At 37.9% G+C, this 25,143-nt stretch overlaps 6 protein-coding genes and 1 long non-coding RNA gene across 18 annotated transcripts; 3 read left to right on the forward strand and 4 right to left on the reverse strand.

The window, feature by feature from the left end:
• The first annotated feature begins 696 nt into the window (after positions 1-696).
• LOC107217937 (DNA polymerase beta) lies at positions 697-3,741 on the forward strand. Of its 2 annotated transcripts, none has more exons than XM_046741424.1 (6): positions 697-1,655; positions 1,732-1,956; positions 2,086-2,246; positions 2,376-2,670; positions 2,756-2,951; positions 3,029-3,741. In XM_046741424.1, exons 2-6 carry the CDS (start codon positions 1,741-1,743, stop codon positions 3,121-3,123), a joined length of 963 nt encoding a protein of 320 aa, XP_046597380.1. In that variant the 5' UTR covers positions 697-1,655; positions 1,732-1,740; the 3' UTR covers positions 3,124-3,741. The 2 variants fall into 2 exon arrangements, with proteins under 2 accessions (XP_046597380.1, XP_015511134.1); XM_015655648.2 differs by having other exon boundaries at positions 700-1,655; positions 1,757-1,956.
• LOC107217936 (heparan-alpha-glucosaminide N-acetyltransferase) lies at positions 3,195-8,106 on the reverse strand. Of its 6 annotated transcripts, none has more exons than XM_046741405.1 (13): positions 7,960-8,106; positions 7,318-7,509; positions 7,105-7,257; positions 6,936-6,997; positions 6,687-6,790; positions 6,490-6,611; positions 6,318-6,415; positions 5,614-5,721; positions 5,244-5,523; positions 4,842-5,118; positions 4,620-4,744; positions 4,359-4,542; positions 3,195-4,272 (listed from the first exon to the last, which is right to left on the reverse strand). In XM_046741405.1, the coding sequence occupies exons 2-13, from the start codon at positions 7,453-7,455 to the stop codon at positions 4,091-4,093; spliced, it is 1,833 nt and encodes a 610-aa protein (XP_046597361.1). In that variant the 5' UTR covers positions 7,456-7,509; positions 7,960-8,106; the 3' UTR covers positions 3,195-4,090. The 6 variants fall into 6 exon arrangements, with proteins under 6 accessions (XP_046597361.1, XP_046597360.1, XP_046597362.1 ...); XM_046741404.1 differs by having other exon boundaries at positions 7,861-8,013; XM_046741406.1 differs by having other exon boundaries at positions 7,865-7,998.
• Positions 8,107-8,361: 255 nt separating this feature from the next.
• Positions 8,362-13,020, reverse strand: LOC107217956 (protein inturned). Of its 3 annotated transcripts, none has more exons than XM_046741394.1 (11): positions 12,275-13,020; positions 11,847-12,189; positions 11,509-11,781; positions 11,352-11,423; positions 11,016-11,275; positions 10,783-10,872; positions 10,381-10,708; positions 9,935-10,275; positions 9,492-9,814; positions 9,231-9,376; positions 8,362-9,126 (listed from the first exon to the last, which is right to left on the reverse strand). In XM_046741394.1, exons 1-11 carry the CDS (start codon positions 12,496-12,498, stop codon positions 8,650-8,652), a joined length of 2,877 nt encoding a protein of 958 aa, XP_046597350.1. In that variant the 5' UTR covers positions 12,499-13,020; the 3' UTR covers positions 8,362-8,649. The 3 variants fall into 3 exon arrangements, with proteins under 3 accessions (XP_046597350.1, XP_046597351.1, XP_015511165.2); XM_046741395.1 differs by having other exon boundaries at positions 8,368-9,126; positions 9,231-9,400; positions 11,847-12,117; XM_015655679.2 differs by having other exon boundaries at positions 8,368-9,126; positions 9,231-9,400.
• A 141-nt stretch (positions 13,021-13,161) lies between these two features.
• Positions 13,162-14,201, reverse strand: LOC107217927 (BLOC-1-related complex subunit 8 homolog). 2 transcript variants are annotated; one of them, XM_015655634.2, is made up of 3 exons: positions 13,852-14,201; positions 13,596-13,768; positions 13,162-13,508 (listed from the first exon to the last, which is right to left on the reverse strand). In XM_015655634.2, the coding sequence occupies exons 1-3, from the start codon at positions 13,901-13,903 to the stop codon at positions 13,308-13,310; spliced, it is 426 nt and encodes a 141-aa protein (XP_015511120.1). In that variant the 5' UTR covers positions 13,904-14,201; the 3' UTR covers positions 13,162-13,307. The 2 variants fall into 2 exon arrangements, with proteins under 2 accessions (XP_015511120.1, XP_015511119.1); XM_015655633.2 differs by having other exon boundaries at positions 13,162-13,768; positions 13,852-14,199.
• Positions 14,202-14,281: 80 nt separating this feature from the next.
• Positions 14,282-17,010, forward strand: LOC107217926 (translocon-associated protein subunit beta). Of its 2 annotated transcripts, none has more exons than XM_015655632.2 (4): positions 14,282-14,429; positions 14,718-14,867; positions 15,681-15,995; positions 16,080-17,010. In XM_015655632.2, the coding sequence occupies exons 2-4, from the start codon at positions 14,721-14,723 to the stop codon at positions 16,194-16,196; spliced, it is 579 nt and encodes a 192-aa protein (XP_015511118.1). In that variant the 5' UTR covers positions 14,282-14,429; positions 14,718-14,720; the 3' UTR covers positions 16,197-17,010. The 2 variants fall into 2 exon arrangements, with proteins under 2 accessions (XP_015511118.1, XP_046597384.1); XM_046741428.1 differs by having other exon boundaries at positions 14,303-14,433.
• LOC124294723 lies at positions 16,465-25,108 on the reverse strand. The gene is made up of 5 exons (XR_006904653.1): positions 24,808-25,108; positions 20,602-20,758; positions 20,235-20,449; positions 17,680-18,592; positions 16,465-17,601 (listed from the first exon to the last, which is right to left on the reverse strand). It is a non-coding gene; the product is annotated as an uncharacterized LOC124294723 (long non-coding RNA).
• Positions 17,115-24,337, forward strand: LOC107217924 (cleavage and polyadenylation specificity factor subunit 1). Of its 2 annotated transcripts, XM_015655631.2 has the most exons (21): positions 17,115-17,283; positions 17,353-17,567; positions 17,652-17,962; positions 18,048-18,298; positions 18,386-18,567; positions 18,660-19,058; positions 19,152-19,325; positions 19,783-19,920; positions 20,021-20,170; positions 20,254-20,415; positions 20,542-20,777; positions 20,872-21,082; positions 21,170-21,336; positions 21,515-21,758; positions 21,840-22,025; positions 22,105-22,353; positions 22,453-22,605; positions 22,687-22,863; positions 22,958-23,231; positions 23,368-23,497; positions 23,621-24,337. In XM_015655631.2, the coding sequence occupies exons 1-21, from the start codon at positions 17,115-17,117 to the stop codon at positions 23,805-23,807; spliced, it is 4,365 nt and encodes a 1,454-aa protein (XP_015511117.2). In that variant the 3' UTR covers positions 23,808-24,337. The 2 variants fall into 2 exon arrangements, with proteins under 2 accessions (XP_015511117.2, XP_046597349.1); XM_046741393.1 differs by lacking the exon at positions 23,368-23,497.
• Positions 25,109-25,143: the final 35 nt, after the last annotated feature.

Genomic DNA, 25,143 nt, shown 5'->3' on the forward strand with positions numbered 1-25,143 from the left:
AATGACAATTTTGTAGATTGAGTTGTGTTGGGTTGGACGATCTGTTAATCGACGAAATGTTTTCGACGAATTCCGCGCAAATCGTGTTCAAAATATTTAAGCAGTGGTGTAAGAGTACATAAAAACTATTGTTTTACTGTATAGTTTTATAAGTCAAAGCTGTGACTCATACGATACGCTATAAATCAAAACTGTGATGTTCGTATGAGATGAAAAAAAAAAGAAAAAAACAATAAAACGCTAACGTGTTTACGTATTTATTATGTACTCTATTTGAAGCGACCGCCAATTTAGTAAGAAAATGCCAAATCTGTTACGATGTGGCGCTGCCGTCTAGTACTAAATGATTGCTCACTGTGGCAACGGTGAAGGCGACTGCTGGCCACGGCGTCGCAGTTGAATTAATTCATGTATAATGTTTCGATTTGTCTCAACTCACTACTACAATAATGCTGCCACCGCGGTACTCTGATACCGAACAATTAATAATTTAAGACAACAGACATTCCGTCGGGACGATTCTGACGCGGTAATCAAAAAATTATGTCGCAGCCGATGTATTCGCTTATAGCGCTATACATTTCATCGATTGCATGTATTATTCTCACAAGAATATGTACTTGACGATATTGAGATTAGATTAACACGATCTCTGCGGTCTCAACCCATCAATACACCGATACGTTAAATAAGAATTATCACGCATTATAAGACATGAAAGCGCGATAATTCCACGTTTTGACACGCATCCCAGTCACAAATCCTTACACTATGTTCTCACAGTCAGCTGTATGCTACTGTACAACTCGTTTCCTCAAAATATAGCGTATAAACTCGTAGGACACTGTCGTAGCTTTGGTCGTAACAACTCCACGTTGGGGTTGACCTTGACAGGAGGCAGCAACTGAAAGATTAAGAGATACGTAGTAAATAGGAACTTTCTAATTAGTGAACTTTCAAAATAAAATAAATTTCGAATAAGCTGCAGTGGTTCTTCATAAAAATTGTAACTAAAGAGCAGTTTCACTTATGTGATAACAATTATTCGACTTCAAATGCTGTAATTCCAATAATAATTCTAGTTTCATGTCAAGTTGGATCCACTTTTTTCGATATTAAGTGTTTGAATGAATATTTTTTTAGCGCTGCTGTCCGTATCATCAGCAACCAACAGTGTCATACTGCCGTTTGTTACCGACAGTGGACATAAGTAGATATCGCCACAGGGCTTCTGTAATTCTGTTACGGATAGTGTATGTTGGTAAATGTTCCCAAAGGTCTTCCGTGGTGCCGACAACAAGTATTGCTTACAGTTCTACGGTTCGTGTACTATCATGGTATCCCTAGCCGCCCTCGCCGACAAATACTTTCGTGTATACAATTGTCATCTCACTTCTGTCGAAACCTACGTATTTTCATATTCCTGAAAAGGGCACAACGACAGGAAAAAAGCAGAAGATTACGAAATTGCAGCTTTTGGTAGCAATTGAAAAGTGTAGAGGTTATACTCCAATTTGACAGTTCGTTTATTGCTTTCACGGCGATTGGCGATTAATAATTTTGAGATCCCTGTCAAAATACAAGAAAGATGAGCAAACGAAAGGCACCCGACAACGCAGACAATCTAAACAGTGATCTCTCCGATTTTCTGATAGGTATACATCGCCTCAGTTTCATTGAACTTTGACGCGCACTTACTGGGTGAAAGTTTGATGATCATTTTATCCAAAGTGAAAATGTATGAAAAAATTTGCAGAGCTAGCAAATTACGAGCGGAATGTCAGTAAAAACATCTACAAATATAACGCTTACCGTAAAGCTGCTGGAACTTTGGCTGCACTATCATACCGAGTGAAGAATGGTGAAGAGGCAAAAAAGTTGCCAGGGGTTGGAGAGAAGATCGCAAAAAAAATTGATGAGTTCCTTCAAACCGGAAAATTACAAAAACTTGAAAAAGTAAGTTATCATCAGTCATAATCTATAGTAACATGTGTAGGTCAATATCGATATCCTTAAACTCTATAGAACAATGAAATTTCATAACGCAGCTGTATTAGGATTTAACCTTGTATTTGTCATTTTCAGATTAATGCTGATGGCATCAGTGCTCCTATAAACTTGATGACCAGGGTATCAGGAATTGGACCATCGAAGGCAAAGGAATTGGTAGATGCTGGTATAAAGACTTTGGAAGACCTGAGAAAAAACCAAGATAAATTAACACATCATCAGAAAATTGGTTTAAAGTATGATTTTTACTACATTTGGAATCTTCCCTACCATTTTCGTAATCTCGAAACAATTTTTAATCAAGCTATTTCAAATTTTTTCTTCCTCATGATGTATTTGCAATAATTTTTTCCAATTTTTGGCAGGTACTTTCAAGATTTTGAACAGAAAATTCCAAGGGAAGAGGTGCGGCGACTCGAGACCAGTCTCAAATCAGTGATTGCTAATTTAGACAAAGAGTATATACTTACAATCTGTGGTAGTTATAGACGTGGAAAGGATGAGAGCGGCGATATTGACGTCTTGATAACACATCCAAAATTCACATCCGAAAGTATGGATGCGAAAAATAAAGGCGGTATGCTAAAAAATATTGTTAAACATCTTGAAAAGGAGGGAATAATCACAGAGACTATCTCTATCGGCAACACAAAGTTTATGGTATGCAGCTATATTAACAAAGAATATCTTGATTTGCATCAACACAGACTTAAGCATTGTCAAAATTGGAATTGCTTTCAAACAGGGTGTTTGCCGAGATCCAGCAGAATCGAGTAAACCATTTCGCCGACTTGATATCAGAGTTACTCCCAGCGATCACTACTACTGTGCCGTATTATATTTTACCGGCAGTGATTTATTCAATAAAAATATGCGGGCACACGCACTTAAAAAGAAATTTACGTTGAACGAGTATACCTTGAAACATCTAACATTGGAAGGTACGGATCAACATGCAAAATCCGGCAATCAACTTTAAAGTTTAGATTAATCGACCCTTTTACAATTTCTATTAAAGGGTTACCAGGGAATGCTGAATTAATCACAAGTGAAGAGGATATCTTCAGTAAACTTGGACTTCCATACAAAAAACCGGAAGAGAGGAATTCATAATGCCAAAGATTCACAAAATGTGATAATTCCAGGCCATGAAAGTATGCGCATCATAACATAGTGCATACGTATATGTATATAACGTTCTTTATTAATTCGATATATCTGGGTAGAAATCATACAAGACCTCATTAGCGTTGAGATCTATATTGTTATGAAATTATTAAATACTAATATTTTCAGCCATATTCTGTATCACAAAACGAAATGCGTAAATAGAAACTATATCTTAATATAAACTGAATTGGTCCAATTCTTAGCCTATTCTCTTTATATCTCTGTTACTGAAAGGTCAATAGTAATTATCGGTATCATGAGATGCCACACCTCATTTTAACAGTTTGGTTGAAACAAAATATTTATAACAAAACTAAAAATGCACCGCAAGCATATGCATGCGTATGAATATGTAAATAGTGTTGGAGAATAACATAAAATTACATATGTTATATTTTACTCAAACTACAACACCAATAACAAGCATTTACCCAAATTAAATGGGATTTGTCCAAAGCGGTAAAATAATAATTACATCTAACATAAGTATCGTCGATTAAAACGCTAACCATGGGGCCGATTTTGCTGTGCTTTCCGTTCAGACTACATCGTGACCCGACGCTCGCCTAACAAAAAGTTCACTGTCAGTCCCTGAGACTGACGCCATGCTTAGCGTGTTATAATGCCAAAATCAGTCAAACCAGTTTGAATGAATCTGACGAACATGGTCGGTTATTAACTCAAACACTTTTCTGTCAAAAATTAATTCTTACTAATTGGAACGAGTCGCTAAAGTAAATTATACATGTGGGCTAGTACAAACAGTGGGTGTATATTGCCCAAAACGACAGGCTTAAAATTAGATTATCATTTTTTTCATTCCACTTAATTATTTGACCAATGGTTTGGAATTCTGAGCTGAAGAAATTCCAAAACTTTCTTCTCAACTGTGGAATAGATAGGGTTGTGTCTATACTGTGAGAATAATTTCTTTCTTGTGAAGCACATAAGCAATAATGGCCCAAAGCGCCGTGGTCCACAAGTTTAGTGATAATACATTAGCATGCGTCCTAACTCCATTAATCGTCAAGGTCCAAGGAAATACTCCCATCGTAAAGTAATGCCCCATATACAAGAATATAGCATTTGTACCTGAAAAATAGTGAATGAAATCAACACGTATTACTTTAATGCAAAACAATTCAGAATAAAGTATACCAGAAAAGTTGGTAACTTGCCTGCGTAAAAGAACGGAGCTCCACTCCACCAATGTTGAAGATCAATCAGAATGTAGAGAATTGTATTCATGGCAAATGCTATACTAGATGTTGCGAGCACATAAGACAACGACATCATCGATTTATTCACAGGAATAACACCATCTTCTTTACTGAAGTTACATAAAATACCAGCCAAAATACCCTGCATAAAATAATAAATAATTCATACAGGTTTTTTTCAGAGTTCAGTATATCTGTGATCAATAGCTGTAATCTTACCGTAACCACAGACCACAAAAGCCAACGAATCACACGGGACTTTGCTTGGTGGTACGTTAGCATGATTCTACCAGCTTGAACACCCATATAAACCAGTAACACAGCTGAAATGGTGCTCATAATTCCTAGATGAGAGATAAGAAGGAGCACATTATAAGCAGTCTGAACTTTGTAGGTATGTAACAACGATACATTCGTGAGTCAATAATTGGATGTGCGAACCTTCAGGGTCATAGGGTGGGTGTTTTCCATAAACTCCGGACTTTTTCATATATATATGGTTACCGAAAATAGTTCTGTCGATGTATCCAGCTGCTCCTGCAGTACAATTAGCATGTGCTCCATGTTCATGAAGTCCACCTGGTCCTAAGTATCCTTTTGGACAACCAGGAACTGGTAGAAGGAACGTCAGGAGCAAGTGTGTGGTTGCAATGGCAATAATAACCAACCACTGCGCCCAAGCATCCAAAATGTCTTGGAGAAATTTTAGTCGGTCATACTGCGAATAACAGAATCCTCCCTCATCAATGGTTTGTTAATATTAGCATAAACATCACAGCAGATCGACTAATGATTCATCATAGATATTAAACAATCAGTTCAAAAACCAGTTTTAGAGCCAACCTGAAAAGTTCGTTGCGCCTTGGTGAATATAGCTTCAAGCGTCGCGCAGATAAAGTACGATACTCCCAATAATTGTAAGATTCCTGGAAATCTGAGATCGTTGAGTTTCAGAATTACGCAATTCTCAGTTGTTCTGGTTAGTGAGTTGATAACCAGGCCAAGAAATATCAAAGTTACAGATCGACAAAAACAACGTAAAATAATCCTGCTTCGGGATATAGATATCCTAAGTTGGGTACGCAGTGAAATTATTATGGTGAATCCCATGATCCATGCAAAGCTAAAATCAATCACAAAATTGGAGATCATCAAAAAAAGTACTTCGACTGAAAGTAACAAGAATATTTGTAGAGGTTTGTTTCATGCTTACAATGGCAACACCAAGTCTGCCAGTGTTATTCCATTCCATGGGCTATGATTGAAAAACCAGTATTTACCCCCACCATTGTTGACGAATATCATCAATAAAATCGCAATTCTGGGAAAAAAATTCATCCTTGAATTACATGAGGAAAAACCGGTTTGACCTGAACCATTAGCTAAATTTGAGATTCTTGTACCTAACAGAGTGCTTCGTAATCATTTTATTTTTTATACTAGTCTTACTTGAAAACCAGTATTTACCCCCACTGTTGTTGAATATTATCAATAAAATCTTAATACTGGGAAAAAATTCCTTCGAAACAAATTACATTAGGAGAAACTGGTTGCCCTTACACATAAGCTTAGTTTAAAAAATTTGTTAAACATTTTTGGGACGTTGTAACACAGTGTTTTGTTTGTTCAAGATGTTTAAAGTGCTGAAAATAAATCGAAAAAAATCCCCCTATCGTGGGCCAATGTCTGCATAATCGAAATGAAAAATAAAATTTTTCAGAATTTTTTCTGATTTTTAAATAATGCTAATTTGTAGATTAGTTTGAATAATTATAAAAAATTAATAGTTGTAGGAAAATATTTAAATAAACTCAGGAATGCTTTTTTGAAAATGGAGAATGTTATAAAAAAAAAAGGAAACTCATCGGTTGAGTTGCCATTATTTATTGAATGCCCCATTATATAATTATACGTTACCCACGAAAGGTGTCCAAAAATTTCGCTCGAGTGCTAAATCTGGTCACCCTCTCTATAGGCCTAGGTGAAGATTCGTTTTCCTGCAGTCTTCCCAGATCCTGAAATATAAAATACCAAACATCAGTAATATCAAAGTATTATAAATCACTTTCTCTTGAAAATATCCACTCACACTCTGAACTTCGGGCACATCTCTCCTTAAAAATCTGGTCATTAGTCCGGAGCGAACGACAAATGTTCCGAGTGCCCATGTGGCCGAGAAGAAAAACATGAGCATAAATGCTGCCAAAATTGCTGCAAAAATATTTACGTACAGAACTTCCAAGTTCCAATATAGCTTTTTCAAAGTTAAAATACTTAATTCCTTACGCATATATGGATTTGGTGGTTGATATGTGGTATAAATTTCCGAGCAGCTACGATCCGTCAAGTTCATTTCATAGTGTCCATGCTCCTCGAATTTAAAAGTGGTACTGAAAAATCATATATTATTGCAGAATGCATAGCAATAATTTCTCTATTTTGAAGGTCTGCTATGGAAAATAACATTATGCATGTAAACATATGGAAATATTTGTCTAACATCTTAAATAAAATTGTATGGTATACTTTTCCTACACCTGGTCATTTACTGGTGCTTGTTGAATTACTGGTACAGTTACCCTGTATATTCTGAATAGATCTTCAATCTTTAACCAAATCTCTACACATTTTTTCAACTTTTGCCAGTCAATTATAAATCTCCTGAATCTTTGCTAATGTCCATAAGAAAATTGATTGGTATGTGTAATAGAAAGCTGCAGTAGTATGCTGCAAAATATACCCACTGGCAGTATTCCAACCCATCCTGCACATAGTAAACATGATACGGATGCTTTGTGTCTACTGAGAGTGTTGTGTTGCTGTTTCCAGGTAAGACACTGCGTAGTGTTCCATTACACTGAAAATCATGACAATAAGTAAAGAATACCAAATTTGATTTTCCTGTTAGATTACGTACCAAGAAGCACTCTGTCGATTGTCCGTAAAATTTTATGCTGCCGTTGTTGCTATTGATTAGACTCAGGCAAGCTATGTCTATCCCAAGAGTTTTGTCATCGCAAGAGAAATTACCATTTCTCCCAACTAGAAGCTCCATGGTTTTCGAATGGTAAGAGACAAAGGCTTCAAAGCTGATGTATCTTTTCGCTAGCTAGGTGTAAGAATATAAAAGAATTTGTTAGGCATACTTTCTATGACCTACAGTACCCAGGTGGATTTCCCGCAGATTATACCGGGTTACAAAAAATATATGCAAAGGTTATTGACAGACTGAAACTAAAAATGTCATGTTTCCAATCGAGAACTAATAATAGCGCAATAAAGTCGCGTCTTAAATTGGAAAAAAATAAAATGTGTCATCAAGCGTATCTTCGCAATGGTCCGCTACGTCAATTGTTGCTGCGTAACGTTAGAAATGTTTATAACCGATGAACTATTATAACCATAACTAATGTGTTTCAGTTTAATTGGCCCAGATTTGGTAAAAATCGGAAGTTTTTACTTGCAAATAGTAGTAACTTTCTCTAGCTAATCAGCTCCAGTACCGCCCCAAATTTTCGCTTCTCGGAAAAACAATGATACAAAATCAGAGAGCTCGTACCTGTCACCAGTCTCACGCGTAACTATACGCTATAACTGCGTAACTGTTCAGCTGTTCACCCGAACGTGCTGACCATAAGAGAGGGCCGACCAATGCAGGCACTTTTTGTGTCCCCAGGGTGTAGTAGCGCCCTCTAGCACTACGGTCCTATGTGGAAGTCTGGAAATAAGTCGACTTTTTTGGTGGCGGGGGTGTCCCGCTCACAGCAGCCGCTAGACGGGTAAAGCCAGAGACCATACAGCGTCAAGATAAGCTGGGGGCATACTTGTTGTATCAGTCCACTACTACGTGTTTCCCCCGCCAAGTCGCCTAATAGAGTGAGAGTCACTACTTCGTGGTGACAGTAAACGCTAGCATCTGTGTTGTCGCCGTTGTCTCCAAGCTCTCTCTGTTTGGCACGGCTTCAACTCGGTACAGAGCGCGTAGTCTTTAGCGCGTAGAGCGTCAAAATTTGAATAATACATTACGTTCAGACATATTGCAAAATTTCTTTTTTGAAAATATATTTGTCATTTTAAAAATCATCACTAACATACATTACACATTCTATCTCAACAAGAACTAAATACTACGTGCAAGAATTGTACTTCAACTCCAATTGCGTAACCATCTACAACAGTTTTCAATTAACGGTGAAGCATAAAAAGGCAAGATGGATGATGAGCATACAATATAAAGCTTTACACTGTTTTAGATTGTATTCAATCTGAATGCCATTTCGATCAAACTTTGGGGCGCTGAATCCCGATAACAGACGTACAGTTCTCGAGGTTGCGGTGATGTATACGAACGTCCAACTACCCAGTATGTATCACCTTCGCACTCGAAAAGGACACCATGTTCCTTGATGGCGATCAAACTCTTGTTAATCACAGATTTGTCCGTATCTTGATTGAGCATTTTCTCAAACCTCACAGTTCTTTGAAGAAGTTTATGAATGACACGGGCAGCGCTGTTGAAGAATCCAAGAACTTTTGAATCCTTCACACTCCCTTCGATCCCGACATTCGAAGATAATAAAACACCTTCAAGTGTATCTAAATGCACATAGTGAAGCAAAGTGTCTTCGGTACCTGCGCTCACCTTTTTTGGCACTATATATTCTGCTTGAGTCAACAAGTTTTGACGAATGTCTGTTATATCCATTGTACTTGGCTGACTCTCATTCTACAAAGAAAAGTAACGTTTGAAACAGATCAGAACACGGTTAATTAACATCTTATGGTATTACTGTTTATTATGAAAACTTAGCTATTTTTTAAACGCCTCACCCGATCATAATCCATGTCAGAGTCACTGCCATCAGATTGTCGAGAATTCGTATTATTTATTCTCTCTCTCGTTGCACGTCGGCCTAGGATTGGAGCAACATCATCACTTGCTTCACTGACTGCTCCAGTTCCCTGACTTGTAGAATCTTCAGAAGTTTGCAAAGAATAGACTGTGGATGAATAAACCACTCAAATTGAGAACATTCCAGAGCATGTGTACTATATGAAAATTACGCAAACAAGTGCATTAGAAATGCATACCAGATCCTGTGGAGATAGTACTCTGTTCGAGACTGCGTCTTTTTAAAATGGATGATACTTCCGGGCTCTTTTTACTGGCCACAGAGTTTGTTTTTGGCAATGTGGAACGAGGGTCGTTTGATTTTACCAGACCAAATAAATTTTCGGCAATGCTAGGAATAGATTTGTTCACTGCCCCATCTTGTGTTAGCTCAATTCCTGATCTAGTATTGGCCGCGATCCATTTCTCAGCCAATGTTGGTATACCGATTTTTTGTACGTGTTTTAAAGTTTCCTGCGCCTCTTCTACATAAAATACATCTGGGCTGGCATTGTTTTCAAGTCTAAAATAAGGATGTTCAGAAATAGTTTTATTCACAAGGTTACGTAAAATGTCTTTCAAACACAAGGTCGGAAAAAAAATTCAGCTAGCCCATCAAAATGTAATCAAACATCATCCTTACTCTGCTGTACATCCTCCAGACTCAAGTAGAACAGCCAATAACTGGTTACCAAAACCAACAACGAGTAAGAACCACTTTCCATTAGGTACAAAGGGTTTTTCGTTTTCAACGTCAGGCTGCAGATGACCGCGATTACACGACAAAGGATAGACTTCCTTCCATACAATCAAAGATTTCACGGGTTCGTTTTTAATTAAATTCAGTAATCCTTTTTGACGTAAGAAGCTGTGAATTTCAATCAGATCTTGATGGGGTAGATGAGATCCCAGAAGAAAATCTTTGTGATATAGACAACTTCCAAGAATTGTATAAAGGCGTTGACAATCCATAGGATCTTCATTCTGGAAAGAATTAATAACATATCCGTGACTAGTGTGGTAATAATACGACAGAAATTTGGTACATATTTCCAGTTTACAAGTGATCAGAATTTATAATTCAATCACCCAATCTCTGTAGTCCATAGCTTCCATTTCGTTCAAAGCCGCATCTATTTGGATTTGAGCATCTCTTGGCAATTGGATAAAACGTGCAGCTGGCAAAGTATCGTGAAAATTTGATGCTTTTAAACTATATGACAAATCATTTTTTGATTCGTTTGTAAAAGCTACGTTCGTCGATTCTTTACTCAGTCTCCAAAACAGCAATGAGAAGAAATGGTCTAAAGTGGAATGATATTCTTTTGGAGTGAAACACTCCCCCAAAGTCCGATAACTAAATTCTAGAACTCGTACAACATCTTCAGTTATTTCCAATGTTTCTTGAAGACAGCAACTGCAAATGCATAAGTGTTTACATGTGTTGAATTAATAAAACAAAATAAAAAACTGTTTCATTTTGCAACTTACAATTTTTCTGGCAGTGCTAGTAAAAGCAATTCTTCTCCCTTGGATACATAGGAAATATGGATCAGTTTGTTCTCAAACCAAGTAGATGTGCTAGAACGTAAAAATATGGTCAAACGTTAGATTACATATTAATTGATTGAATGAACGGTCATATAAGTAAAAAAATGAATAATAATAAATAACAGAATTTGTATTCTTATAGTATTCACAAAGTATAGTTACAAAATAAAAACCTTATTGGACGAGGACCCGATATTCCAGGAAGCATGTGATCGAGGGTAGCGAATGCCCCTCTTGCTCGACACAGGATAGACTGAGTACTATTATCACACGACCTCGGAAATGTGTATAGAACATCCTGAAGCTCTGGTCCGGTTTCAGAAAGGCCAGTTGTCTTTATAAATGTTATACCCACAGAGTGTTTCAAAAGCGATTCCATCAATGGATGGGATTCCTCCTCCGATACCAATCGACGCACCATTGGCGATTGTGGCTGTAGAATGAAAAGTACCATATGCACCTCAATTGTAATCAACAGATGGATTTACTTGCGTGTAATCATTTTTTACCTTGTCAAAATTACTTTCCAACGCAGTTTTACCAATTTCACTACCAGCAACTCTTTGCAGTTCTAATTTTACCTAAGAAATATAATTAGAATTTTGAAGATTTTTAACCGACAAGTAATCAATTTCATATATAATCTAAATCATTCCACGATCTTACATTTTGCAGCTCAAGAATTTCAGACAGTAAGCTTTCTAAGTTTTCAATATTCACTTCTCTGCCATCCATGCTTCTTAGCCAATCACCAATCTTGATGTTTTTATCTTTGATGGCTTCTCCCCCAGGAACAAAACCTGCAACCATGACTCTGATATTGTCAGAAAAGGCGCCTGGTACAATACCAAGGTAAGCTTCGCACAGAGAAGCTCGTCTACCCATCTTGTGTCTTTTGCCAGGATCAATTCTGACTGTAACTTCCTTGATTTCACCTGCCTGAAAATATCACCTATATGCTTATGGGGGTCAGGTTCTTTCGCTTAGCTTTTTACACAACTTACCTCACTGTCCCTGAATGTAACTTCCTTAGTAGTCTCTTGGGTAGTGCCTCCTCTTTGAAAAAACTTTGCTTCATTTGCACCCAAGGTATGACTTTTCTCCCCAGTCACATCTCTCGTCTTTTTGTTCCTGACGCTGCATCTTCTGCTTTCTCGCCGCCTTATAAGACGCATGAGCTTGCCAGCTCTGGTGCTGCGTCTCCTAGTTAACTCTGGTGATAAGGATTTGGGTTCACGACAAAGCGGAGAATGGTCATCACGGGTTTCGGCTAAGCTGCTAGGCAGAGATTCGATATAGAATACCTCTCCAGTCCATTTGATCGCAGAATCCCACTCGACGATTGAACTACAATTATACGTTTTATCCTGTGTTCATAGTGAGGTTATGAGACTAATTATGAGGCGCCAAAAGTCAGGCAACTATCAAATACCTATCATTGTCGGAATAATACGACCCAGTGCTCGAGGCGGCATCGCTTTCCCACCAGTCATTCTCGTCTTCGTCTTCCTCGTCTTCTTCGACCTCGTCAACCTCTTCCTCATCGCCATTGTCTTCCCGTTGGTTATTGACGTTGATATCAATAACCACTTGTTGATCCGTCGTCGTAACCGATCTCTCAGATTTCCTCAGCTGCTTACTATCCGCTTCATTCATGCTCGCTCGCTTAGTTTATTTGTAATTCGGGACTTGTTCGCGCAATTATTCATTCATTAATCTGTCAACGAGCGAATCTCACCGCCCATTCGTGTTTTTCGAGTTCATTGACCAATAATAGTTCGACTGGCGCACCAATCGTGCACTTTTTCCCGAAGTATTGAGTCTTTAATTGGGCATGTTGGAAATGGTTATAATCTACTTGGCCAATTACGTTCGTTCAAGCTGTTCGACACAAATGACGAACGCTTTATTTTCACTGTTTTTTAATTTCTAATTTTTAATTTTAATTTTTTTGTTAATTATCAACGATTGATACAATTTGCAATTCTCGAACTTTCAAAAGTTCAGTGGTTGAAAATTAAATTTCAAACTTTTAACATATCCAATAATTTTTAAAATTGACAACAGTCATTCCTCACTTACACAATAAATTATGCCTTATAAGGTGAATACTCTCACTAAAACCCAAATCTTATACATTTTGAAGATTAATATTTAAGATTGTATGTGACTGAGGCATCACAGTATTTGAATATACCTGTTCCCAAAAATTTTCACTCCCAGCTTTCATAATTTCCTATCAGAAAAGTGCAGATTATGCGAATACAATGTAACAAAAACTATGAACTATTATTACACAGTAAATTAGAACACCTATCGTTGCTGCAAGGAATCATATATTTGAACACTAAGCAAGCACGAGAATATAAGATAAAAAAAATTCAAGTATCGAAGCAGATGATGCCCTGAATGATTTGGTATATACAGAATTGAATGAATCCATCAACGATTCAAAAGAGAAATTATCAATTAGAATTCTTCTGAGCGTCGGTGGAGTGCCTAGCATGGTTCATCATAGATTCAACTTTATTTGCAGTCTCTCTAACGACGTCTGATATCTCATCAGGCAAGTGTTCCAGAGTTGGAATATGAGCTGAAAGCCTCTTGTAGACCGAGTCCTTGGAGCCATCTTTCTTCAGTCTGCGCTGTTCTTGATACTTCAATTGCTGTTTGTAGAATATCGCATTCTTAATGAGATCCAAGGTATTGTCATAATTTTTTCCTGCCCCCTCCATTGCCTTGATAGCACTTACAGCATACTCGGCGTCGTAACAGCGCCCTTGTAGCTGCTGCTGAAGCACTAACACTTCAACACGTCTTTCGACCATAGGTGGCAATGCCTTCCTGACATGCTCTTGAAGACGATAAAAGGCAAGAGATGGCTCGTTGGCCACTATATGCATATTTTCAGATATCCTCTCTGTGGCTGAAAATAATAGAACGTAAAACATGATACTGTTTTCAATTGAATTTTATCATAAGGATCGAGGGCCAGTTTGATTTGCATACCTTTTTTCACCTTAGTTTCAAGCTCCTGATCGGGTAGGTATACCTTTGCCATTTCAGGACAAATAAATAGGAGTCAAACTCAGTAGGAACAGGTTATCAATCTGCAGAATCGCAGCCTATGATAATTCAGTTGAGAAAAATAGATCAAAATTTTTCCTGCTTGGAATATTCTTCTGATTCTCTGCCTCTCGTACATCAATAGTCTACAATCCGAATGAATCAGCTTTTGCGTAAGATCAATCGCATCGCACACCCTGTGTGTATTTATTTTGATCATTCGCTGCAGGTTCTGACAAAACTGACACCTGTCAAGTGTAACGCCTTGTTGTGTCCGTAGTGTCAGTTCTCCGTTACCGATGGAGCACAGGCCTCAGACGGAAGTGCGCACCGGCGAAAGTGAGCCGGAAAAAGCGCAGGCGTGGACATTTTCCCCCGTTTGACCGGCTCGCGAGGAAACGTGGCAGGCGACGCGGCGCCGTTGGAACTTTCGACAGTTTACCTATGCACCCTGCAGGACCGACGTAGTCGATCCAGTTATTCCATGGTCATAGGGTGACTATCGTCTTCCTACGATAAGAGTAAGTAAGGAAAATTACATTTATCAATAATTATTGAATAAAATTGATCAACCGGTACGATCCTGTTGTAAGCTAAAATCTGGCTCAATTATTCAACGTTTCGAAATAACAACTCCAGTCTCTATTAGCGGCCCGGATTTATCGCACCGATTTCACCGCGATTTCGACCTCACCTTTCGCTAACATATGACATGCGGATGCTCGCGTAATTTCAACGTACGCGGAGTAGTAAATTGCGACAATTTTTCCACGAATAATCTAATATATGCCGCATTATTCTTTCCTCAGAAAATGAAGTACTCCGCTGTGCTACTTGGGCTAGCTGCCATTCTGGCCATCGGCCGCTGCGAAGATGAAGTAAATGAAGCTGCTCACCTATTGGTATCCAAACAAATTCTTAATAGATATCTCGTCGAGACAATGGACATTGTGGTTAAGGTGAGGAACGCTAATTCAACTTCTGAGTGTCTGGATACCATTGGCACTGAGACCTATCGTCCTTCCTACGGTCACGGGTCGAATCATCTGGTCTTTAAATCATAGTTTATCTTTCTGACAATTGTAGTAACTAGCACTTCGACTGGTAGTTCAGCCATTTCACTGAAGGATATATTTTTATTTGAATCAAAATCAAACTAGCCATAAATAAAATTATTCGACAGAATTTAATTATGAAATAACCTGACGTCGTGTAGGCTTTTTTAATACTAAATGAAGTTTCAGCAACAGAAATCTTCCATCACATCATGTTTTCAAGGAAATTGAATTCGAATGAAGTGAAAAATGACAGTCATTCTTGGTATAACATAAGCTGTAGCAGTCATAATATTGCCAACTTTGCCGTCTTGATTTGGAACAATCATACAATATTTATTCTTTGATATTCTGATACATTAACCTTGTTCTTTCAATTTTTGTTTTCAAACATTATCAACCATTCCTGAAGCTTAAAAAGTACTGGACTTTATTGCTCCTTCCAGGGTTCACCATTATTACTATATGGATCAAAGTCATTATGTTAGTTACCTAGCACAGCAAGTCAATCTTTTTACTGCATTTGTTTACCATGACTTTTGGCATAGCTATACTGCCCCAAGCAATAGCGAACAGCAATTTTTTTTTATAAATATGCTATAACAACTTATCTTCAGGCACCTAAAATCCGACAAAAAACTCAATTATTCTGGTTGAGGATCCAAAATCCATACCAAACAACATAATTAAACAAGACAAACGTTTATCTGATTACAGTACACAGTTCACAATGTCGGCAATTCTGCTGCACTGGAAGTTGAAATAACAGACAACTCCTTCCATCCTGACAATTTCGCCCACATTAGTGGGGAACTAAATGCTAGAATTGACCGTGTTCCTCCAGGCACAAATGTCAGCCACACAGTTGTTGTAAGGCCAAGGAAATACGGTTACTTCAATTTCACCGCTGCCGAGGTCTTGTATCGCCGCACTGAGGACGCTCCCAGGATGCAGGTTGCCGTCAGCAGCGAGCCTGGCGAAGGTCTTGTTGTTGCATTCAGAGATTATGACAAGAAGTTCTCTTCTCACGTAGTAAGTTGCCACCATCTAGTAGTTCTGTCGCAAACTCTTAATCATAAAGATTTCTGCTTTTATCTGACTGAATTTTTCTTACAGATTGATTGGGCAGCATTCGCAGTGATGACCCTGCCATCACTGGCCATTCCGTTTGCCCTGTGGTATTCTAGCAAGAGCAAATATGAGAAACTTTCAAAGAGCACCAAGAAACATTGATCGTCTAACATCGAACTCCTAAATTCATTTCAATCGTGGTGTACAATATTTGTATAGATTCTGCATGATTGTGAGACGCATGACTGTTTCATTATAAATAATTAATTTTTTTTTAAGTAAACGCTATTTATGATAATTATACTACCAGTTATTCTTCGGTGACCCTGTTATAATAAAAATTAAAATTAGTATAAGGCAACAATCGAATAGACAAATCAAATGTTAGTACTCAAGTGCAATATAACTTTATAGTTTTTTCCAAATTCTGCAATCCTATTTTAATATCTTGTAATAATTACAGCTGCGGTTTTCAGATCACAATTGAGCAATTTGTATATACCAATGTCTAAAAAAATGCAATCATCTAATTATCTAGCCGAATAATATGGTATAAAAGTTACAGACGCACAGAAAACTTCCTACAAGTTGTTAGATTGTGTGTGTTACATTTACCTGATACTGGCATTACTCTATTAGAATAATACATACGCTCCCATCAGATGGACTCTTTCGACATGTTATAGCCACGTATGGAGTTTCCCTTCTAACTGTATCCTATGGACAGTCTTCGTCATGCTGGCGAGACTGAGAAAACCATCAGACAGGATATGATATCTCTCTCATCCGCACCGTGATTGCCTACTACAGATATATAACCACCAACTATGGCGTGGGTGAAGTTATTGCGGCTTTAGGCGAATCAACCGCCGTAACAGCTAGAGGTCGATTCTATCAAATTAATCAACGTAGCTGAAAATTGATGTTGTAATGTCTAGAAGCAATAAAACCGTGTCCAATCGATAAGTCAAAGTCATTGAATTGTTGTTTAATCCGTGAGCCGGCGATCGCTATAACCTCAATGTTTCATTGTTGTTAATCTGACTTTCCCCGACAATTTATCGGGACCTATGCACAGAGATGTATTCAATTTGCAAAAGCACGCACCCAGCCACGGGTGTCGAACACGCGATCACCTGCTGCTTCTTTAGTCAAACAGAAAAATGCCTCGTTGTAGCTGGAGCGAATATCATCAGAGCTTTCCGTTTGATACCAGACGTCGATGGCACCAAGAAAGAAAAATACACAGGTCGGTTCTTGCGTCAAACCTGTACTCAGTATTACAATTTATACTGAAAGTTAATTCTTGTACTAACAGAATCACGACCACCAAAAATGAAACTGGAATGTCTGGCCCAATATACATTGCACGGCAACATAATGTCCATGCAGGCGGTTCGCCTTGTTGGATCCCAAAGGGATTCTCTTCTCCTGAGCTTCAGAGATGCAAAACTTTCCGTTGTTGAATACGACTTGGACACTCATGATCTCCGCACAGTATCGTTGCATTACTTCGAGGAGGAAGAAATGCGGGTGAGCAGCAGTGCTCTTGACTCTTTGGCTTTAACTTATCATATAAACACTTTAAACAATGACTTATAATTTTGATTGGCATAGGATGGCTGGACAAATCATCACCATATACCTATGGTCAGGGTAGATCCCGAGGGACGATGCGCAGTCATGCTTGTTTACGGTAGGAAATTGGTAGTCCTTCCCTTTCGCAAGGATCCGATTATCGATGATGGAGATCTGCTTGAGGCCCCCAAGACATCATCATCGCATAAAACTCCAATCTTGTCTTCGTACATGATTGTTCTGAAAACGTTAGAGGAAAAAATGGACAACATAATAGACTTGCAATTTTTGCACGGATATTATGAGCCAACTCTGTTGATCCTTTATGAACCAGTCAGGACGTTTGCAGGGTATGCAACTGATCTAGTGTTAATATAAGTGTACAGATTCCTGTCAGACATAAAATTTGACTTAACATATTGAATTTCTGTTCAGGCGTATCGCGGTCAGGCAAGATACCTGCGCTATGGTTGCAATATCCTTAAACATCCAACAGAAAGTTCATCCAATTATTTGGTCAGTATCAAATCTGCCTTTTGACTGCTGCCAGGCAGTTGCTGTGAGAAAACCACTTGGTGGAACTCTCATCATGGCTGTAAATTCTCTGATTTATCTTAATCAGAGTATCCCGCCATACGGTGTATCACTGAATAGTATGGCAGAAACCAGCACCAACTTTCCGCTCAGTTAGTATCTGGTTTATTGCTCAGCCACTTAGTTGTCAAACTTCTCCTTATTTTGAAAGTTGTACTATGTTTTGTTCCTGTTTACAGAGCCTCAGGAGGGCGTTAAAATGAGCTTGGAAGGTGCCCAGGTGGCATTCATATCCTCTGATCGTTTGGTCATATCATTGAAGAGCGGTGAATTGTATGTTCTGTCCCTTTTCGCGGACAGCATGCGATCTGTTCGTGGTTTTCATTTTGACAAGGCTGCTGCCAGTGTGTTAACGTCATGCGTAAGTTACGCCTAAGCATCAAAGGCTGAAAAACAATCTTGTGTTAGCAGTGATCTGTTTGACCCACAAAATAATTGCTTGTAATTCTGCAGGTCTGCACATATGAAGATAATTATCTGTTTCTTGGTTCTCGGCTTGGAAATTCTCTATTGTTGAGGTTCACGGAGAAAGAGCCTGAGAACCCTACAACAACAATAACGACCATCCAAAGAGAGGAGGTAACTCTGGACACTGATGACGAAAACCGTGTCAGTGGAAATGATAATGAAAGTAAAGATCGTAATGTTCACGATGATACTGATGAACTCAATGACGACCGTGATGATAATAATGAGGAAAATAGTGGTGAGACACCTGCTAAGAAATTGAAACAAGACTATCTTGGTGATTGGATGGCATCCGATGTATTAGATATCAAAGATCCTGAAGAGCTTGAAGTTTATGGTAGTGAAATGCAAGCTTCTATGCAAATAACATCATACATTTTCGAGGTATGCATCAGTAGATAACAATTTCCTTGGACGTTGAGAGAGTGATCAATCCGATAATATTTACATCGATGGTATCACATAATTTATTTTCAGGTGTGCGACAGTTTATTGAATATAGGACCTTGTGGAAATATATCGATGGGAGAGCCTGCCTTTTTATCTGAAGAATTCTCCCACAATCAAGATCCTGACGTTGAACTAGTCACGACTTCAGGATACGGCAAAAATGGAGCTCTCTGTGTTCTGCAACGTTCTGTCCGACCTCAAGTAAGCAACACTTTCTCAGATATCAGTTACCGTATTGTTTCGAATATAAGTTGAGAACGATTTTTAAGAGTCATGTCAGCAACAAAAAACCTCGACTTATATTTGGAATAATACTACAATACAATGACTTTAATATTTTAAAATGTAAGGTTAAATTAGTGGATAAATGTTGTGATAATGAGTCCATTAACCTTGCATCTGGTCGTTCTGTCTAGTCTTGGTAGCAGTTATCATCCTTATCAAGTTGAAACCTATGAATTTATGCATTTTATTACTTATGTAACTTTACGAAAATCGGCCTCTTATATTATATGCATTCTTAAATAGGGCTACGAGCCCGTTGATCTAATGAAATAAAAATCAAATATAATATGGTATATGGGTAATTGTTTCCTAAGTTTTTTAAGATCAATCTTTAAAAATAACTGTAGTAAGATGATACACTAATCATTTCAAGGTTGTCACTACTTTTGAACTACCTGGGTGCGAAGATATGTGGACTGTGATAGGAGCCGTTAATAACGACGAACAAGCTAAAGCTGAAGCGGATGGAACCCATGCTTTTTTGATTTTAAGTCACGAAGATTCTACAATGGTACCGATACAAATTTCGCTTTGAAACGGAGAAAACGTTGCTGCAATATTTCTCCAATTGCTCCTACTGATACACACTCTTTTGTACTCTTCTTCCTTAGATTTTGCAAACTGGCCAAGAAATCAATGAAGTGGATCATAGCGGCTTCAGTACTCAAGGCACAACAATATTTGCTGGAAATCTTGGGGCAAATAAATACATTGTTCAAGTCACACAATTGGGTGTTAGACTAATGCAGGGACTGGAACAGGTTACATTAATTTCAAACCTAATTACGACTGCTAAACACGTAGCAACAATGACTAGATCATTACCAGCAAACTTTTGTCACAGATTCAACATATACCCATCGATCTGGGTTGTTCTATTGTACACGCCAGCTGTGCTGATCCATATGTCACACTTCTCTCAGAAGATGGTCAAGTGATGCTGTTAACGCTCAGAGAAACCAGAGGTGCTGCCCGACTGCACATTCATCCTGCTAATCTTCTATTTGTAAGTCGAAAATACGTTGTCACAGTCAAGTTAGCTAAGAAAAAGAAGATACTGCAGGATAATGAAACCTGGCTTTAAGTTATTCAATGATTCTGATAGTAGAATAATCTGAATGCTTTTCCACAGAGACCACAAGTCGATACCCTTTGTGCGTACAGAGACGTTAGTGGCATATTCACAACCCACCATCCTGATGATACCGATGACGCTGATTCCAGGGAAGAAAAAGTAATTGAAGAGCCTATCCTTGCTGGAAGCGTTGATGATGAAGACGATTTGCTGTACGGTGACGCTCCTGCGTTTCAAATGCCGATTCCTCCTCGTACCAAAACTCAAGATGGAACTAACAAAAAATCTCCATGGTAATTAGTCAACATTGTCCATCGTGAAGTTCTTGTAGTAAGAATTTATGTTAGTTCAATTTCATCTATTCAATGGCTAATGCATGTTATTTAGGTGGCAAAAGTCCCTTCAAGAAGTAAAACCCACATATTGGCTACTGATTTATCGAGACAGCGGTACTCTAGAAATTTATTCTCTCCCAGAACTAAGATTATGTTATCTTATTCGTAATTTTGGATATGGACAATACGTTTTACACGATAGCATGGAATCTACAACACTGCAAACGTCCCAAACGAACGAAATTCCTTGTCCTGAGATGCAGGTATATACTCGTAGCTCTAGATCATTTTGTCAACCGCAGGAAGATCAATTGCAATGCGTAACAATAGATATAAATTTTATTATTTAGGTTCGCGAAATTCTCATGGTTTCACTTGGTCATCATGGGAGCAGGCCTATGTTACTCGTTAGGATGGATTCGGAAATACAAATCTATCAAGCATACAGGTATCCCAAAGGACACTTAAAGCTGCGGTTCAAAAAATTAGAACATTCCATGATACCAGGCCAGATAAGGTGGGTTCTTATTTCTTCGGTCATTTCAAATATAATTTTTTGTAAGTGATTTGAAAATAATAATAATAATAATAATCCGGCTTGACTCTGTACATTTATGCTTGTACTTCGGGAACCTTACTCTTAATTCATAAATTTAGAGGAATTAAGGTAAAGAATATTTGACCCTGGTTTTTAGGCCAAATCCCAAGAAGGAAAGTGAACCTAACATAAGCACAACTAGAGTCTGCATGATGCGCTACTTCAGCAATATCGCTGGATACAACGGAGTGTTTATCTGTGGTGGATACCCACATTGGGTATTTCTTACAGGAAGAGGTGAATTGCGAGCACACCCTATGGGTATTGACGGAGCCATAACATCATTTGCTCCATTCAATAATGTCAACTGCCCACAAGGCTTTCTTTACTTTAATGGGAAGGTGGGGCAATTTCTTTTCAGATTATCGAACTGTAGGTAACAAACAAAAGTTTGCAAGTATTATGAATTATAAAAATTTCAGGAGGAGCTGAGGATTTGTGTTTTGCCCACCCATTTGTCATACGACGCTCCTTGGCCAGTGAGAAAAGTTCCGCTACGCTGTACTCCACATTTTGTCACTTATCATCTTGAGAGTAAAACGTATTGCGTCATAACAAGTATAGCAGAACCTTTGAAGAGTTATTACAAATTCAATGGTGAAGACAAGGTAATTACTATCCATGCTAATTTTTCATTGTACACTAGAGCAATGTGATTAACAATAATGAGAAATAATTATCGCTCAGGAATATACAGAGGAAGAGCGTGATGAACGTTTCCTATACCCGGCTCAAGACCAGTTCAGCATAGTTTTATTTTCCCCCGTTTCTTGGGAGACGATTCCTAATACCAAAATAGAACTGGATCAATGGGAACACGTTACTTGTCTGAAAAATGTTTCACTAGCTTATGAAGGGACAAGATCTGGTCTAAAGGGTTACATTGTACTTGGAACCAACTACAACTATGGTGAAGATATAACCAGCAGGGGAAGGGTAAGAAAGAGAATGTCTCAAAAAAAGATTTCACTTCAATTCTTCAGGTACTGAAGCAATTCTGAATAATCAGTATTAATTGTGTCATTAATTTAACAGATACTTATATTTGATATTATCGAAGTCGTGCCAGAGCCGGGACAGCCCCTGACAAAGAATCGATTTAAACAAATTTATGCGAAGGAACAAAAGGGTCCAATTACGGCTATAACTCAAGTTTCAGGCTTTTTAGTATCAGCTGTTGGACAAAAGGTGAGCTGAGGCCACGCTTTGCCAACGAATTATCAAACTACACAAATTTAACTATGATCGTTCTATCAATTTCGTTTACAGATTTACATATGGCAACTCAAAGACAATGACTTGGTTGGGGTTGCCTTCATTGATACGCAAATATACATTCATCAAATGCTAAGCATTAAGAGTTTGATACTCGTTGCCGACGTTTACAAATCTATCAGTTTGTTGAGATTTCAAGAAGAATACAGAACATTGTCCCTTGTCAGCAGAGTAAGTTACTACATTCCCATAATTGCTAAGAACCTAAATAAAAACTGTTGCCAGTATGTATTTTATTCGCATATTTTCTACATTACAATTCCAGGATTTTAGACCAGCAGAAGTTTACACAATAGAATATTTGATTGACAATAACAACTTGGGTTTTTTTGTTGCTGATGGTGAAAACAACTTGGCATTATTTATGTATCAGCCAGAGTCTAGAGAAAGTCTTGGAGGTCAAAAATTGATTAGAAAAGCTGATTTCCATTTAGGGCAAAAGGTCAATACCTTCTTTCGTATAAGATGCAAACTTGATAATCCAGGCAATGATCGAAAGCATTTCAGTGGAGCTGACAGAAGACATATTACTATGTATGGTGAGTAAGTCCAAGGCACCCGTAATCACGATTTTCTATATTTTTGAGGGTCAAAATATAGATTACGAATTTATTTATTTTTTATCAACATCGTTTGGGGTAACATTTTAGTCCATTCAACATTTTTTTCTATCAGCTACCCTAGATGGGAGTTTGGGCTATGTACTTCCGGTACCAGAAAAAACTTATCGACGACTGCTGATGTTACAAAATGTTCTCGTTTCTCACATTTCACATACAGCAGGATTAAACCCCAAAGCTTACAGGTAGATAAAGTTTAATGATTGTTAAACCAGGACTGAAATCGTATTGATGATTCATGTTTCACTCACAAACGGTCAGGTACACGTAATCAGTAAGTAATAAGTTATCTATTCGGCTTTTTGCAGAACATATAAAAGCTACGTCAGAATGCAAGGAAATCCTGCCAGAGGTATTATCGACGGTGACTTGGTTTGGAAATATCTCTTCTTACCCAACAATGAGAAAGTAGACGTTGCTAAAAAAATAGGTACACGAGTACAGGAAATAATTGAGGATATCACAGATATTGATCGTCAAACTGGTCACTTTTGAGAAGAGGACTGAGCTCTTGGAATAATTGTAAAAAAATGCCAAGATATTAGAAATAGCACTACAAGATGTTTTGCAAGCAGATTCCTATAATGCAATATAATGGACTGTTACATGAAACACTGTTCGCACATCCATTGTCATGTATACGAATATTGACAATGAGTATGAACTGTATAAGTACAGTGAATCACTATCCTGCCATACATAAAATTGAGCTTCGTTTCCTTCGACTTGAAAAGTTGATTGTTCAACAACATTCTGCGACTTAATTGAATTCACACATTGCTCACAGTTAAGATTTGTATCTAATCAACAAGATATTTAACATTAAAGGCACCAACTCGATCCAATCATGAATTAGTTAGAATATATTTGATCCGACGCTGTTGATACATTTTTAAAAGCATGTGTATATTCAGTAATATTAGCTCGAATTTGCTACCAGCAATGTATTAAACGTGAGCGACGATACCATAATATATGTACAAACTACATTCTACGGAATCAATAAATGACTGGTTATTATTTTATTATTCCTGTGTAAATTCTATTTCATACTTCCGCCATTCAAACTACGGGACCAAGTGTACCGAATGTAACCCACCAATTTCAATAGATTTTTTTTTCACAACAATTATATAGCACATAGTGGTGAAAAGCAATATCATTGGCTACTTTCATTAGGTCCAACCAAGAATAAGAAAATACAGCAACGAAGTAAGAGTTTTACTTGGTCTACCTTAGAATTGTAGGGTATTAAGTTCACATTTGAAAGGTACTACATTCAGTCAAAAAGTGCAGAGAATAAACTCCAAGTACAGATTATACCATACGAGCTGGATTAGTTGATTATGTCTATTATCAGAGTAGCGGAAAATCAATGCGCTACGCAGCTGCGACCTCGATTTCGAAAACGAAGAAATGTGAGGAAACAATTGTGTGTTACAATAAACACTAAGAAAAAAAATTCTAGTAATAGTTAATGGCTAGCAAAACTTACCCATCATCAAATGTCCAGAGGGTATATTCAAATCTACAGATCGACAGAAGATTTTTCACGTCTATCACAAGTGCTTTTTCCAAACAATATATTGGTGTCACCAAGTCCGTTCAATTATAAATTCAAGTTTATTGCGGATTGAAAGAAGTTATTGATTTCTTAGGAAGTACAAATCCAATAACCAATCACTGTATGACCACTTTCATGCGAAATCATTAATTTTACTTGTTAAAAAACTTTTCAACTTTAGGCTCACCGCACAATTGAACAAACCGCGAGCGGACAGGAGCGCGTTCTACCTTAACGACTTTCCAAGGCCTACTAACGTTGGAATCG

Source organism: Neodiprion lecontei, chromosome 5, assembly GCF_021901455.1.
Source record: "Neodiprion lecontei isolate iyNeoLeco1 chromosome 5, iyNeoLeco1.1, whole genome shotgun sequence".
Lineage (NCBI taxonomy): Eukaryota > Metazoa > Arthropoda > Insecta > Hymenoptera > Diprionidae > Neodiprion > Neodiprion lecontei.